An 18225-nucleotide genomic window follows, 5' to 3' on the forward strand; every position below is an offset into this window, starting at 1 on the left:
ATTCTCTTTCTTCAACCATTAAATAAAAAAACAATCATTCACACGCAGTCTTAAAACGTTACAAAACACACTGACTCTTTAACAATTACACAAACCCTTTGAGAGAAAGTTATTTTTAACAACTATTTTGAAGCTTGTGTCTGTGCGCTGGTGAGTGTGTTTGTGTCTGGCAGAGTAATAAATACTCTGGAGAGAATGGATTGGGTGAAGGGGTGCCGTCACCATAGCGTCGCCACCCCACCCTACAGCGTACCCCCTTTACACACACAGAGCAGAGGAGGAGCCATGGGGAAAAGACTATTGTCCATTACAAGTGAAGCTTGATGTAAAAACACAAACATCAGAGAGCACAGGTAACACAAGTTAAGAAACACATTCACCAGCAGCACACACAAAACCCACCCTGAAACCTCTATAAAATCTTACTGACTTCTGTGAGGGGAAATATATATTTATCATACAGTCAGTTTTTTCTGATGACATTATTTCCTTACATCATTTCATGACCAGAATGTGGTTACAAGTAGCCCACTGAACCAATATGTGCAGACGTACACTAATACAGCACCCATGAGAAGCCCAGGCTATTTTTGTATATGCAAAACCATTATGTACGTATCCAGTAGGCAGCAACAATGGGCAGAGAAGGAAATCTTGTCTATGCACACTCATAAAGGTCAACCTGCAGATCACAATCACATCTCAGTATAATAAAGGTCTGTTTTGCGTGTATGTTGTCAATGTGTATTTTGGAGTAGAACGGCAGACGTGCAGAAGTGATCATGTGTCAGGGTCACCTAATATGAAAGTAATTTAAATGCAACCTTACAATGAAAACTGCAGTTATGTATAACCCAGTCACATTTTAAACCATTAAAGTAGTGATACCTGAACTACTAACAACTGGCCATTCTGAGATGAATCAGCTAATACTGGAAAGACACCGGTTTAGCAGAATGATTGAGTGGCTTATTTATAGTATTACCTGATAATGGGTCCTTGGCGATGGCCAGCACATTGGGCAGGTTCATGAGGATGAGCTGCTGAAGATGCTCCTGAGAGAAAAAAGAAAACATGCTCGTTGAAAACAGGTAGAACACTGTGATGGCACCTTAAACATTCGGCCTATGTAAAAGGACAACAGTGAGGGGCGAAGTAGGTGAGATTCAAGATGGCAGTCTGCCTGAGAGATAGACGGGTGTCAATATTTGGGGCGAGGAACTTAAACAAGGTCACGGGTAACGTGGGAACAGGAAACTCCTATTTACGACAGACAGGCAGGAAATCAAACTGGAAATGGCAAACATTAGCAGCCCAGACGAGGCATGTTTTGGGTGGGGAACATCAAATTCCATCATAGGGGCAAAATATGAGCTAGACAATATTAAAATACAAAAAAAAATAATCAGAAAAAAAGCGTCATCCAGACCTGAGGGCATAAATGTCTAGAGTGAACTTGACTTCAGACACAATGGCCTCCAGGGTAACTAAGTTCAGCGAAAAGTACACAAAGAACAAGACCAAACAGATCCAACTGACCAAACCCTTCATTCCAAAACACACTTAGATAAGAGCACTGAAATCAGTGACAGAATGACATACCTTCTGATTTTTCAGAATCCTTTCTGAAAGCTCAACTATGCTTTCCCACAGATCATAAGGGGAATCCATACATGTATATATATAGACTTTTTTCTTTACATGAAACATTACATTTTATTTTACACAATCCTACTATCCCACTATCACAAAAAAACAGTCCAAGTTTTAAAAAACACATGCAGAGTCTACTTTTCTTTCCATAATGTTGTGGCTCATCTGGCTGTTTCTGAATGGAAAAAACACATCTTGCATAAACCAGCCTGATTATGCAGGCAGCCCGCTGACTAGTCAGTCTTCAAAATATGTAGTTCTGCACATCCCCAGCTTCAACAAACCGAAGGCATGCTGTAAGCAAATGGACACACACTCTCACCCAAGTGCATGGCTAGCTACACAGCTAATTAGAAAGTGTGTTATCCCATTTGACATCATCAGGCCCGGACCCCCTGCTGACAACTCAATCTCAACAGGGTGACTCCAAGGGGAGGTCTTTGTGTGTAGAGACCCTGAGATGCGAGCCTCATCCAGTAGAATAGAGCCGGCCCAGCTGAGCCAGACCACACTGCCTTTGTCAAAACTGAGGCCTGCGAGCATTCCTTTCTTTACTGCTGTCCTTCTCAAACACGCTCATTCACAAACACTGAGAATACTTCAGAAGTATAATGAACCAAAAACTCTACTTTATCTTCCTCTTCGTCCATTAGTATGTAGAGCATGTAGCCAAAGGACTTTCAATGCATCAATTTGAATGTTTTCTAGTGATAAACCCGTTAACTCTTTGAATTGTTATGAGACACATGATACGAGAATGTTTTGACATTATAGACATCATAACTGGTACAAGGCGTTTTCTTTTAAATGCTTCATGGTGATTGTAGCTATGATGGAGAAATTTTTTAGAGAATAATGACTTAAATTCCATTCTATTCCCCATGTCACTAGCAATATTAAATTATTGGGTGTTAATATGTGAATATTATATTACAATTAATATGAACTACAAACTTTTTGAAATTAAGATGATAGGTGATGGCAAATATAATCTAAAAAAACATTAAATATGAGATATGATCATGTACAATACAATTACACATGAAATACTGGCCAATAAATATAGCATACACAATATCAACTGATATAAATCCTAACCGTTGCAAAATCTACATGTGGAAATACACTGCCCTCACATGAAACTCCAGATCAAAATCCAGATTATTAAATCAACTTGAAATAATTTTTTCCCCTGTGGAGCTACAGTACACTGAACCACAGTAAATATGACACACCAGTAGATGTATGGAAATTTTTTACAGTTTGGCATCCGTTTCACCCTTTGAAGAGTTTGAGAGCCATAGACTAACATTGTTTGGAAAAGAGCAGCATCAACATTCTGCAAAACTTTTCTGTCCACAAAAGAAACAAAGTCACATGGCTTTGTAACAGCATAAGTGTGGGTTTTCTTTTTTTGGTGAACTACTCTTTTCAGAAATTCTATTGTATTGCAATGCATTTATATTTCGCCTTTACATCAGGTAATCTGGTCACTGCATATCAACAATGTTTATTTATTTTCCCTAAATGCAAGAAAACCCTTAAAATCCACTTGAGTAGTCTTGTCATTCCTGTATTTTCAGGAACCACTGATGTAAGACCACTTCTGCGATAACTATGCACAGTGGAATAAGCTAAGCACTCTGGGATGAAACTTAAGTGTTTCTGACTGACAGCCAGTCTGGTGTGTATAATTACAAACAAGAGCGCGTTTCAACCTGAGATGGAAAAAAAATGCTCTTCACTGTGTTTGATTCGACAGCTGCACTGCGGTGGGGTGCGTAAAGTTGAGTCACGTTAAGCATCTCTCCATGAACACCTCATTCTTCACCTACCAGTTAACCTGATCATTTCTGCGCTGCTAAATTCAAGCAGGCAGATTACTAGATTTGAGTCATACGCAAGACGAGGAGGCTTTCGTGCCAGCGAAACAGTTGAGGACGGAAAAACATATGAAGGATCAGCTAACACTTCTTGCCTGACAAAGATACCATTTCAGATACATTACAACTGTAGAAACTACTGCAAATACACATAACAAAACAGGGAAGAACTGTAAATGTAATATCACCAGATAGCAGATAATAACAAGACAACACAGGCCTGTACCTGCAATTGCACCGTTACTGAAAATGACTTGCCTGAAGTAAGTTATTGATGGACAAGTATCCATATCACAACATGTTTGTTAAAAGACTAACCTCACATATTCTCTCTAAAGCCCTTTCAAAATAAAACGACTATTAAAGGAACACAAAAATTATATAAAATGGAGGGAAACAGAAACAATTATGATTTCACACTGAGGAAATATGGGAGTGTTGGTTTTGTCCATCCAACTTCACTCCTTATTCAAATGGCATTTTCCACTGTAAAATCATGACAGGAAAGATAACCTCAGCACCTTCATACTTTGTTACGCCACGGGAACATCCACAAAAAATGGTGGTTTGGCATATGTCTTCATGAAGTCATTGTGCAACTGGACAGAATAACTGGAAAGTTTCATAAAACTTTCCTGAGTTCATTTCCTCTGTTGCTGCGTGGAACAATGCCTGAACAGTAAATTCGGACAGGAGACCTTTGGCTCTGTGGCTGTTTTCACGGAGGTCCACACTGGTATCTGCCCAACCCCTGCTGGGTTCATGATTACAGGCCAGTGCGATCAACTCACCATCATTTTCTATACACTTGGAGTGTGAGTTGGCATTCAGAGCTCTTTTGACATTAATCAGTCTAAACTGATATTTAAAACAGCTACATTAACCTTATTTACTTTCTTCATAAACGTTCCTGCTCTTATTGTCCATGTTTCATCAGCGCATGTTAATTTACAGAAAAATACAAATAATTATTAGTTAACAAAATGTAACTTTTCACACATTTCTGCTCACATAACCAAAGCTGTATGGGCTGGAAACAATAATATTAACCAATTATATCATAACCTAAGATGATTCCATCTAATCATATCCTGATTGATAAAACCAAGTCCCACCCACCCTACATTACGTTCTGCTTAAAATGTCAAATTTGCGTTGCAAATGCAGTCATGTTATGTGTGACATTTTACAGCGTTCCATTTCAAATAAATGCTGTTCTAAACTCTATATTCTATTCTATTCAGTGATCATAATAGGAAATGTTTCTTAAGCAGAAATCAGCATATTAGAATGATTTCTGAAGGAGGCACTGAAGATAGAAGTAATAGCTGCTAAAATGTATTAAAAATAGTTGTTTTAAATCATAATGTGTCACAATATAATTTTTTTCCCCTGTATTTGATTAATAAAATAAAGGTTGCCTTGCTGACCATAAGAAACTTCATTGAAAAAACACAATATTTTACAGTAATTATTAAAAATATTTGACATTTAGTGCACTTCTTGAAAGGACTTCTTGCCCAGGAGGAGAAAGAGAAATGGACAAATATAAGAAGATAATGAGAGCTCTTCACCTGAGATGAAAGGATGGACTCCTCTCCAGTGGTAATAATCAATAACACAGCAGTGATGGAGCTCTGGCATCGACACACTTCACCAACAGACTTCTGTTTAGCAGCACATCTCCTAGTGCCTCATAACACATCATGCTTCATCAACAGATTCTCGTCTGCTGAATTAGACGAGAAAACCAGAAACCAAAATGGTCTCAGAAAGTTCAGTCCTCACTGGAATAAACTGGTCAGGGTCATGGAGTATGTACTTGCTCCCTGTGAGGATGTTATTTTAGTTCACAGATTCAAGGAAATACTTGGAATGATGGGTAGAAATTCAGAGCAAAATGACCATTCATGTTTATCACAATGCAAACATAAGCGGTTGATCGATACATTGCCAAGTCCGATATATTGGCAGATATTTGGCATTTTTAAAATATCGGCATCGGCTGATAAATTTTTCTGCTTCGCCGATGTGTTCAAGGTGCGCATTTTGACGGCGCACCAGACTTTTATTTTGACGGTGCAATTTATTTATTATTTATTCTGAGTGCACACAGTGCTCACTCTCTCTCTCGTTTACGATTGCTTTCATTAGTAATAGAAAGGCAAACATTATAATACTTTCTCGTTTGCCATAGGCATTAAGCAAATATGCATTTATATCATAAACAAATCTTTGATTGGCTAATGAACATTTAATTTCACAAACCTTGCAAACTTCCAGCTGAATCCAGCTGTGAGATCTTGTGAAGTGTGCATTTTTATCCAGCATGAGTGTGTGTTCTCTGTGTGACGGTCGGCCCGTGTGAATTGAATGCTTTAATGCACACAAACATCCCAGAATACTGAGTGTCCTGTTAGTTACAGTGTTTATTTCCATTTTAATTATTTTTCTTCAATATTTAATTGTGAAAAATACTTTGTCATCTAAAGTATGTTTATTTTACACATTTATTTTTAATCCATTGTTAAATTATTTAAAATGTCTTAAATATTAATAAAAATTATATAATTCCAGACCAAGTCATGCCACATGCTCAATTTGGGCTGTGGTGAACACTCTCATTTAGAAAATGTCTATGTCGGTTTATGCCTGTTTGTGTTATTGAAAGTAAAGGTCAATTTCACCAAACGTGTGGCCCCATTTCTGTCTTTTCTCAGTGGCCTGGTGTTCTATATCCACACGCTGAATACAGTTCTGAACATAAACACACACCCACATAGTAGCCAGATTAAAAAAAAAAACCAGTCCACAGAGTTCCTGTCCAAACACAGAAGACAACATCAGAACCTACAAAGTTCTTAAATTGTCAGAATGGTGTGTTTTCAAAAGCTCAAAAATACTATGTAGAGCCAAAAAAATTCTAAGTATACGGATGCAAAATAGTTTTAAACCCAAGAAACAACTACAATGCAAGAGATAGGATACACAATATGGTATCATATGGTTATGAGCTTATATTACAGATTTATTGTTGTTAAAACATACATTACTAGAGAGAGAAGCCTGTCATTTCCACCAACGATCGAGTTATAACATTTTTATTAAACATTACAAGTAGGAATGTAACTATTAACTAAAAAAACGGTTGAAAATAGAATCAAATATGTGACGATTCAAATCGGTTGAGATAATAAACCAATCACGATTCATTTACGGATAGGAGTTTATATGAAGTATGTCTGAGGGGAACGTACTGTCTTTAGAAAGGTTTAGATGGTGTTTTTTCTTTTCATCTTGCCTCTGTATAATCATGCATATTAAAGTTAATAAGTGCTTTGTTTACAGTGGAAACCAAGGAAACGCTTTAAGTGCCACCTGCTGGCAGAGAGTGAATCTGCATCTCGTTCAGCTCGTCTGCTGTTTCAGATTCATCCAGATATTTTTTTATGTATGGTTTCACAAAACTGAAGTCAAACCATTTTGTTTTTTCTTCAAATTTAATCTAATTTAGATAAAAACTGCTCATGTTGCATGTATGCAGCATCTTTGTTTGGATCATGATTACAATGCATTGGTTGCCTCTAATTTGAAATGGAAATAGCACAGACAAAGCCTTATTTTGTTTATATGAAGAGTTTTCTTTTATTAGTTTTATTTATTTGATTTGAGGCTTGTTTTAAATTTAAATTTAGTATTGTTATTTACATTTACACTGTATTAAAATTTTGGCATTTGGCAGAAACTTTTATCCAACACGACTTACAGATGAGGACAATAGAAGCAATCAAACAAATGCTATATTAGTATGTTATATACTAGTATGTAATATATATATATATATATATATATATATATATATATATATATATATATATATATATATATATATATATATATATATATATATATATATATATTTATATTAGGGCTGTCAAAAATAGCGCGTTAACGGCGTTAATTAGTTGTTTGTCGTTAATTACGTCAAATTTTTTAACGCATTTCACGCATGCGCAGTGTGACAAATTATTCAGGTTAGGAAAGTCTCGTCAATCTCTGAATTCTAAAATAGTAAAAAACAGCGGCGAGCGCCGCGACGAAAACACCGAAGAAGCTTAAGGTTTTACCCCATTTACTCTCAAATACATTCATGCCAAGCTCGATAAACAGAGACGACTTTGGTAGTTGATACGCTGGAGCTTCTTCTTTCTGTTATAACAATGATCCTCATCTGGCTCGCGAGTTTCCTGCAGAGTTTAGCGCAGACTCCAATTAAACACACCTGCCTGTGATTTACTAATGATCCTAAAGACACTGATTAGCAAACTCATGCGTGTTTGATTAGGGTTAGAGCTAAACTTCGCAGGAAAGTGGATCTCGCGAGCCAGATTTGAGGATCACTGTGTTATAGCGTCCTGTGTTTCACACTGCGCATGCACAGAACGCTTACATGCAATGCAGCGAAAATTACAGCTGTTTGGGAAAGCATATGCATTTTTAATTGGTTTTACTGGCACTTGAAGCCTTCAGAACGTGAAAATATCGATCCTAAAGTATTGTGGCAGAGCAAATGAACACCTCCCAAAAACAAGAGTGCCCAGAGTGCTGCTTATGTGATTGTGGCGCATGTTTTTGTTTCTGAGTTCATTCTTTCCAGTTTCTCTATCCATAATTTCATAGATATGTGGCTATATTTAACCACTGGTTCACCTAAAACTCTTACACTATCTGTAGTTAAATGGCATGGTTTGATATGGTTTGATAGTGCTCAGGTAAATTTGATCTAAGTAAATGTTAAACTTTTGAAATTCAGAAAAAAAGAATCACATGATGAAACAATACATGAAAATTATGTATCTGTGTCCTGTTATTTATCTTTTGGTATGCATTTCAGAAAAAAAATGGTTAGGATTCAGGTGTAGTTGCAAATAGTGATTAATCATGATTAATCCACTGAAAATTCTGATTAATTTGATTAAAAATTTTAATAATTTGACAGCCCTAATATATATATATATATATATATATATATATATATATATATTTATATATAGTGTTATATTTAATTTTTACAAAGAAATGTGCAGCATTGTTGAAGCAATAATAAAATTTTTTGTTAAAAATCTAAATCATATAGATATTCATATTCATATTTCATTCAGTAAATTATAATGTTGTGATGCCTAAATTGACTTGTACCATTTAAAATTAAAAAATTTTGCCGTAAAGTTTCATTTTTTATTCATTTAACATGTGCCAATAACCAATATTTTGTGCATCCGTCTAAAGAATATTTCAAAGGAATCCTGTTGTCCTTCATGTTTAGAACTGAACCTTTGGTTCTTCTTTTCTTTTCCCCTCCAACACAATATAGATGACATCGCCAGTCACATTGTTTTCGGATGTAGGATATGCAATCTGAGTCCCCATTCAAAAGTCTATTGTATGAATATGGGGAATCATAAAAGCTGGAAACCACATAAAGACCAAGACGTCAACTAGTGTCCAAATAGAAGAGCATAAAGTATAAATATCAGCTGCTAACAAGTGAGCAAACTCAACACAAAGAGCCCAGGTGAGCACTGCTGTCACGTGACACAGAGGTCATGTCGCCACTTCATGTTATAAGAAATCTTACCGCCTTTGTGATACCTCCATAAAGCTCTGTAAGATCACAAAGAACAGCAAAGCATAAGGTATACATGATGTACTCCAGAAGTTGTAGGAGTAACTTTTTAAGCTCAAGAAACCCCTAAATTCTTGTACAAAACACAAGTGGCTTGGAAATGGAAACCTAAGGCTCTGTATGCATTAGGGGTGTGCCCGAAGCCGAATACCTTATTTGGAAAGGCACGAATAATGGCTTCAAAAATTAATAACGGATAACATAATTCTGCCTGAATATTCGGCTGAGGCTGCAGCATAGTCTGGTGTTTACTAATTCATAGGTGTGCCAGGGGATCAGTGCAATATTTTACACAAACCTCGGAATTCACTCAATAAGTGTGTGAAGTGAATGAATGTAAACTTTATGAATGAAAAGAGCGCAAAGCAAACACCGCATTGCTGTTGCCACACCGTATATCTCTCTGAAATCAGAGCTTGGCAAGAGTAGGGCTGATATTACATCATACACATTGTACTATTTGTTCTATTATTTAAACCTTATAAGCTACGGTATGATACACGAATGAATAAGCACAGCGCGACTGCCAATCAAATAGCTGCGGTGCCGTCTCTGTGCATCTCGGTCTCTCAAAAACTAAACGAGCTCTCTGTGAAGAGTATAGGCTAATAATCAACTTAAATACAGATACATTTTCTACTAGGCCTACATGTTTTGCTTCTTTAACTTTTGCTGGTTTGCGTGGCATATGCACTTTTTTTTTTGTGAAGTTGTAAAACGACTCGTTTAAATAGTTCTGCATAATGAAATGTTAGTCTTGAATTAATTAATTCACTTAATGTTTATTAATTTAATCTTCCTACTTGTATGATAAATTCATTTTTAGAAATTATTAATTTTATATTTTAGAACACTGATTAAGGCAAATAGTCAAAATAGTTTTCCACACTCTGTTCTCTTTTTTTGCCCCCATAGTTTTTCCAGACCTGCAAATTACTTAAGTGAAATACTTTTTTTTAACTCTGCAAGAACCGGTGAGCCAAGGGAATTCAGGTTGTTTTACATAATCCTCTAAAATTACAATGCATAACAAGTGTGCAAAGTAGCTAAATGAGTTTACGAATGAAATAAGCACAAATAAAATAGAAGTGTTGCAGTTGCCTTTTTTCATGCATTTCCTGGAAATTACTTAAATCAATATATCTAAATTTCGTAGGAACCCTTACTGTTTTAATTTAGATACTTAAATATCTATTTATTGGATCACGAAAGGTCCCTAAGCTGGGACTCGAACTCACGTTGCTCGAAGCACAACCGCACTACATCTTGAAGCATTGCCTATTCAATGAAATCGGCGCCGACTGTTAAAAGATGTTTAAATAGGCTAAATGTTATAATCATAAATAATAATAATAATAATATTTTAGTTAAACACTGCATATTTGTTCAGTGAGAACTATGAAAAAAAGATAGGCTGTAAAACCATAAATCAAATACTGTACGAAGTTGTGGTTCAAGCCCCACCTACTTCCGGTTTTATCCGAATACAGATACAGATCCGAATAATTTTGTGATTGATACGGATACAAATACAGATACAAATACTGGCTTCGCTGCACACCCCTAGTATGCATCAGTGTTGTTTTTGGCAGCCCATTTAGTTATAGTCTTTTGGAAGAAAATGCTTTTTAGTTTTAGTCACATTTTAGTCACTTATAAACTTGATATTTTTAGTCAAGTTTTAGTCGACGAAAACACAAAAAGGTTTTAGTCAAGTTTTAGTCAATTTTAGTAAAAAACAAAAAGGTAGACTTTAACAAATTAATTTAGGTTAAAAATTATTGGAAATGGACTTAGGTTTGACAGGTTGTAACGAGTGTGGCAATTCATAAAACAACAGTTAACCTTAAAAGCTTTGCATAATAAACTAGACTTTCTCATTGATGGAGATGCAGTGTTGCCAAGCTGTACTTCATGGTCGCATTGAGCAGAAACCTTTTATCTACATATTTCAAGTTTAGGGGTGTAACGATACGCGTATTCGTATTGAACCGTATTGAACGGTTCGTTGGACTAATTCATTATATTTGGAAAATAAATACAAAAATTGTGAAATATAATTATATGTATTCAACAAGGTAGCCCAATATCCCAAACGACATAACAGGCAACGCCCCTGACACCCCGAAAGAAGAAAAAAAACACCAACTCATATATGTTTATGTTAGTCTACTCCGTTAGGCGCTCGCTCACTCAGTACGTGCTGAAGGCTCGTTGCAAAATGGCCAATGCGTTTAACAGACCAGAAATAGAAGATCCTCCAATAACCAACAGGTCTGGTGTTTGGGTGCACTTTACCAATCGATCGGAGCTTCCAAACAAGCACGGAAATCAGAATGAACTAGTACTGTACTGTGTCGGAATTTCCTGAGCAGTACGATACAATTAACAGGCCTACACGTTATTAGATAGAAGAACTGTTATAAATAGAACGTATGCACGGGCAGTTTTGAAAACTCCACCTACTTTGCTCTTGGCATAGTGCAGCGCAAATCGCGTTGTATCTGAAGGGCAACGCTGAGCCCAGGGTCCAGCGCCGCGCATACCGCGTCCTGTGTGAAAGAACCTTTAGTAATTTTGCAACGAGCCTTCAGCGCGTACTGAGTGAGCGAGCGCACTCTGTAGTGGAAAACGCAGGTTTTAAGAACATGCTTAATGTAATTGAGCCCCATTAAAATATTCCTTCACGAGTCCATTTCAGCCAGACCGTAATTCCTGCTTTGTTCATAAGCCCTATAGAGAACCAATTGAGTAAAAACACACTCAATATAAAGAGTTATAGAGTTCCATATAAAAAGTTACATCTTTGTATTTGTTCATAACTACAATATAACATTTTAATTTTTTTTTTTATAAGCTGTTTTTGTTTTATACAGTATGCTGCTAAGAAAACACCATAGAAGATGGGTAAAGAATAACCTCATCATTGTTCAATGTACGAAAAACAAAAAACATACTTTGTTAGTTTTAATAAATTTATTTATTTATTTTAAATCAAGGAAATTTATCTGCCATTTTTTTCTTTTTGCTGTATCTAAAACGTACCGAACCGAACCGTGACACCAGTGAATCGTATCGAACCGAACCATGAATTTTGTATACCGTTACACCCCTATTCAAGTTATATTTTTTCCATGAATTGATGCTCTTCTAAAATTTCAACACATTGCCTATTTTCACCAGTAATCACAGTTATAAAGGAATGGTTTAAAGTTTAAACAGCAAAAAACTCTGAGCTACTACAACATTACACACAGATAAAGTGGTAACAGTGGAATCACTGTTTTACTCCAAAAAAGCCAGGAATAAAAACATTCTTACTTTGGCAATTGTGGCTTTATTTAAGAAATTGCTAAAGTGCAATGAACAACTAGAGTTGTTCCGATTCCGATACTAGTATCGGAAATATCTCCGATACCACAACAAATTCTGGCATCGGCATCGGCGAGTACATGAACCCATATACCGATCCGATACCATTTTCTTAAAAAAGACCTAGTTATGACCGCAAGCTTTGCCTAACCGCTGCACGGTTCTTCTTCGCTGCTCAAAATGCATTGAAAACACAGGAAGTTGTGCTGTGTTGCCACAAGCAACCCCTGTTTAGAGCAGCGAAGAAGAAATGAAAACGCGTTAGCAGCCCTTATCTATATATGACTGGATCACTCATCACATTCTAAACTGCCAAAAGACAGTGAAGCCGCTACTATATTATAGATCAGTGGTTAGCAGTATGTCTCTGTAGTACCGGTAGTTACAGACTCTCGAGTATATTCAGTACCGGCAACTGCGTTCAGTCGCTTCCGTGTAAGTCAAAACGCAGGGCTCCAGACAGTAGCCGAATATATACTAGTGTCTGTGAATATTAAACTGCAAAATACTATTTAAATATTACTCCCGCAAAATCTACATCTCTGTGGGTGACTGGCACAGATGCGCGAGAGCTCGCTGTTTTGTAGTCTCTGCTGTGTGTCATGAGGACACGAACGCATAAACCGTCACTTCATGAGAATTTACCGTTTCATTTGAGAATACTGTCATATCATAAACACAGACACTCAAAGATCTTCATGGCAGCCCATTAAAATAAATGTTTGGTTTACATGAGTAAATTGACAATATATAAAGCTACTGTTGTAGCCTACAGTAATAATAATACATCTCTATAATAATAATAATTATGCCTAGATGGTTGCTTGTTTTTTACTTGTTTTTTACTTGTTAGAGATTATCTGATTAATAGATCTTTTTTTATATTCCTAGACTTATTTGTTGCAGTTTTTTTATACAGTTATATTGTAAAACTTAAATACCTTTTTTAGTTTGCGGTGTTAGATTTTTGGCTGCATTTGAAGTTCTTTTTTGCATAAGAAAATAAATAATACTGTCAAATTCATGTTAGATAATAAAAATACTGTAATAAATACAGTAGTTCACCATGTATTTGTTCATGTTTTATTGAGGGATCTGTCTGAAGCACACCATAAAAAAATTCTAGCAATTTACACAGGGCTAGTAGTATATACAGCTGTATATACAGATATACACCCAGGTATCGGATCAGTACTCGGTATCGGCCGATACCCTGAGCCCAGGTATCGGAATCGGTATCGGGAAGAGAAAAAGGGTATCGGAACATCTCTATGAACAACATGCCCAAAATATAAGCTATTGAGGAAGACATACTTATGCTCTACAACTTGTGCTTCAACTTGTCTGCCAGTGCAACAATAAGATGCATATTATTTGTAAACACAAACATCATACAACCCTGTCTAATAAAAGTGACACAAACATTCAGGGATGCAAACACATGTATGGTCAAAAAAGAGAGAGTTATCGGAGCCCTCACCCCGCAGCAAATATCACAATTTTATATTTATATATGGATGTCAAGAGCTAAGAAGTGTATGTATTTATATAGCCTACACTACACACAAATAATATACAATTAAATTATGCTCATTTTAAACGTATTGTGTGGCTAGCTATAAAAATATAGGCTTTTAATAATCTTTCAGTGCGCAAACCCATGATAATATGAAACGCTTCAAAACAGAGCGCACAAAGCGCATATGCACATCGCGGGTGCAGAATGATGTGCTTAAAGCAACATGGAGTCACAGTGTGCTGTGCTGCTCAACTGCGCATTTAAAAGTACGTGCAGCCCCGCCTCGATCTGCAGGCTGCAGCCGGGTGCTTCTCCAAAACAGACAGAAATGACATGCATTGTGAACGTCAGACTTATAATCATTTTCGTTACATCTCGTCTCGTCAACGAAAGCTCGAAAACGTCTCGTCATGTTTTAGTCACATTAGAGCCATTTTTAGCTAGTCATCGTCACGTTATCGTCATAAAAAAAGGTGCGTCAACAAAATCATTTCGTTGTCGTCATCATTGACGAAAACAACATTGGTATGCATGTATGTAGACACACCAGCTTTCACTTCCTATTGACTCCAAGGGAAGCAGCAAGGACAGAAGGGGGAGAGAGAGGCATTCCAGAATCCCTGGTGACACAAACTGACCTACAGTGCCACACTACCACCCTCTTTCCCCCAATTCTCCATTAAATAAAAGCAGCCTAGTGGAACCTCCTCCCACTTCTGTCCCATCCCACAGAGATAGAGTGACCACCAAAGCAGCTTGACCAAATCTGTGTCGATGTTCTGTCTCCAAGAAGCCTAGACAAACAATACAACCCATCGGTGGAGAAAGAGATTCTTGGCTTGACCAAGAGGATCTTGGTTAGGGGGCCTTCAGTCATTACCTTTTAAAAACAGCTTGATCTTTGACCAGAGGCCCACAGAGGAGATGTTTGCTACATGTGTCACATTTGGGAGCAACAGATGTCCATCAAAGACACATGGAAGGCTAGAACTGCTCCATATGGCAGCTAATAAATAGGGAAACCTTCAGTCTAGAGTTATCTTGAGCAAAGAAAAAGGACCGACAATAGAGAAACAGACAGACAGATCTCCCTTAAAACTATACAGGCTCAGCCATGACCTCATTTATGCAAAAAAAAGCATTATAGAAAACGAGTACTACAGTAGGTTGATAAACATCAATCGGATGATGACGAATAATGTGTATCAGCAACAAAAAAGTAGGGTTCAAATCTAAGGGTCGTTGTCTCGACAGAATGATTATCTTTTCTGTGCTATTAGAGAAATTCCAAGAAAATACTACTCATTTAACCATGTTATGAGGCAACATATAACTAACTACATTTCCTGGACAAACAGACTTGACGCACCACAACTGGTCAGAACACAGTGTAATATAAATCCTTTGCTCTGCAATTGTTTTTTTGTTTTTTTTTTGCACTAGCACTAAAAATACAAAATGACGACAAAAAAAAAAAAAAAAAAAAAAAGAAAAAAGAAAAACCCTAGCAGGAAATTCCCAGGACTTGAAGGGAGCATAACCGGGACTATTTGTCTGGGTTGCCTCATTACGATCTTACTTTCCTGAGCCTAGTCTGCGTTCTTTTGCACAGTGAGTGAACTTATGATCTCACCAAACACTTGAAAACATAATGTGCCAATGTCTGCTGTAGCAAATTTTCCTCTCTACAAGCTTGGAAATCCACGGGCAAGCAATTAGACTAGTGACTGTCACTTTTGTGTAGACTAAGTCTGTACTTTGTACTATTCAGTGCTGGCAGACATGAGAAAGAGACAGGCAGAAAATATGGGACAAAGAGGGTATGAGAGTAAATGAATGAAAAAAAAGAAAAAGCTTCAAACAGTCCAGGTGGTTTTGTTTTTGGGTTTCCCAAAGCAGCAGGTCTCTGGAGGGGGTTTCCTGTGTTCAGCGACAAACACATGCCTTATAAAGGTAATGAACAAGAAACGGTGTGCGTACATGCACTCTCAGAAAAAAAAAGGTACAAAAGCCGTCACTGAGGCAGTACCTTTTCAAAATGTACACTTTTGTACCTTTTGGGTACTAATATGTCCCAATATGGACTGTTTAGGTACAAAGGTGCACCTTTTGAAAACGCACTGCTCCAGTGATAGCTTTTGTACCTTTTTTCTTCTTTCTTGTGTGTCTGCGTAAAATTCTGAGGTGAAGCATATCATGCAGAAATTAAAAGGCCAGAATTAATATTTGAGGAGAACCCATGCCTCTAGGGCTGCTTGCGCATATGGCAAAAGGGAAACTGTACACCTCAGGGAACGGCCACTGTACGGGAGCAAACAGTACAACAAAGAACTAGCAGGCTAGCTCAAAGAGACACCTCCCTTCTTTCAGAGCCGTGGTGAAGAGAAACCTGTAAAAACCCGCCAAGCGTGTGAGGGACGCCAACTCAACGCACGACTGTCCTCGTTTACAGGGCTTCCGTGAGGGTTAATCTACAAATGAGTCTTAACCACATCCTCTGAGACAGCTACAACAGCGAACAGAATCAAACGGTGGATTTTGTGCATGTGGCAACAGTGAAGAAGGGGCTTTGCTTTTACAATATTGTATGTGGAACTGAGGAACTCGGCCACTTATAGATCAGTGGGAAATGCTCAGACTGTCAGGCTAGCTGGTGAAGAGGGCAACCCTCAAAAGAGCTGGCGAAGGGGGCAGACCTCAAATCTAATCGAGAATAGGTTGCACAACATTGTCTGAGAAAAAGACATTTTCATATGAACCATATTGAGGGCAATTATATCCAAACTCACAAAACAGCTTTGGTTGATGTCCTAACATGATGTTACGTGTTGATGCATGTCTGCTGCGGTTCATTATCCATGGGCCCTGGGCAGATCAAGGGCCGACAAGGCCACATATCTCATGTTCCTACTCTGAGAAGAGTCGGCTTACAGGAGCTCATGCTCACAACGACTTGCTCTCCAGACAATAGGCAGGGAGGAACCAACATACTACCCCTCCCCTCCCCCAGAGGCCCATTGTTCCCACTGTCTGTAGCCCTGATCTCTGTGGTGGGATGCTTTCTGGTTAGCAAACACAGAGTCATTTTAGAGCTAATAAAATTGGGTGAGGAGAGAGCAGAACGTGGGGCTGACAGTGAGAGATGACACTGGGACTGTGTACCCCATTTTGGGCGGATTATTATACATTCTTAATTCCTCGATGAAACTGGAGCAAATCTGGTCCATGTAGAGTACTAGAGGTTCAGGCTTAAATCTAAATCTAGGCTAAGCTGGGAGAATTTATTATTTTGGCATTCAGCACTGGAAGTGCGTAATCTGGAATCTCTTTCATAACCAAACATGAGACAGACATTCGTCTCATGTGCAAATATTTACTTTAATCCAGATCACAAGTCATTAGGAACCTTCCAGTGCCTATCATTGATCTGTGGGTTGCAGACTTAAGTGGATGTTGTTTTTGATCTACCCAGGCTGCAGTAGTCCATGCACCAGAAACGGAGTGATCACATGCCTATACATTTATACCATCTTTAATCATTCCCACAATCTTGTCAGATCTGGTTAACAATACTGCTTCTCAGATAAATGAGTTACACCAACTTGTGCAAAACTTGGTGCCGCAGTGCCCGAGTGTGTTGGGTGGCTGCCAGGGACTTGTTAATCAATTGCTAAAATGTTCTGACACAGTTTTTCCACCAAAATAGTACTAAGTGCCATTTCCTGGCTAGGGTGATTTAAAAGTGAACCTGCATTTCCACTGACTTAGAAGCAGCAGTCGTATGACTACAAAAACAGTCAGGAAGATATTTTCATTTGAAAAGAAATCAAACTGGTATTCATATTGCTTGGAAAACTTCCTACTCTCCATTCTCGAATCCAACTGGTTCTGCCATGGCTCCTATTTCATTCAGTAGTCTAAGTGTTTTGGCTGCAAATTTGATTGGTCACAAGGCAAAAAAACAAAAGTCTCAGGGATAAGCAAAGTAAGCACAACTCTACTCAATAAGCCTCATTAATTTAACTTTCATTCGTGTTCGTAGCACAAACAGGGTGGAACAAAACTTTAATACTTAGGCTTGGGGGTGCTGAAACCATACAAGCAGTAGTAAT

The 18225-nt window shown here is 37.6% G+C and overlaps 1 protein-coding gene across 2 annotated transcripts in view; it reads right to left on the reverse strand.

The window, feature by feature from the left end:
- LOC128031561 (protein Daple) overlaps positions 1 to 18225 on the reverse strand; it is a 58453-nt gene that overhangs the window by 31043 nt on the left and 9185 nt on the right. For both annotated transcript variants that reach the window (XM_052619880.1, XM_052619879.1), the window contains exon 4: positions 986 to 1055. In XM_052619880.1, the coding sequence (XP_052475840.1) occupies positions 986 to 1055 (70 nt within the window). The remainder of the gene's footprint in view (positions 1 to 985; positions 1056 to 18225) is intronic.

Source organism: Carassius gibelio, chromosome A17 (genome assembly GCF_023724105.1).
Source record: "Carassius gibelio isolate Cgi1373 ecotype wild population from Czech Republic chromosome A17, carGib1.2-hapl.c, whole genome shotgun sequence".
Lineage (NCBI taxonomy): Eukaryota > Metazoa > Chordata > Actinopteri > Cypriniformes > Cyprinidae > Carassius > Carassius gibelio.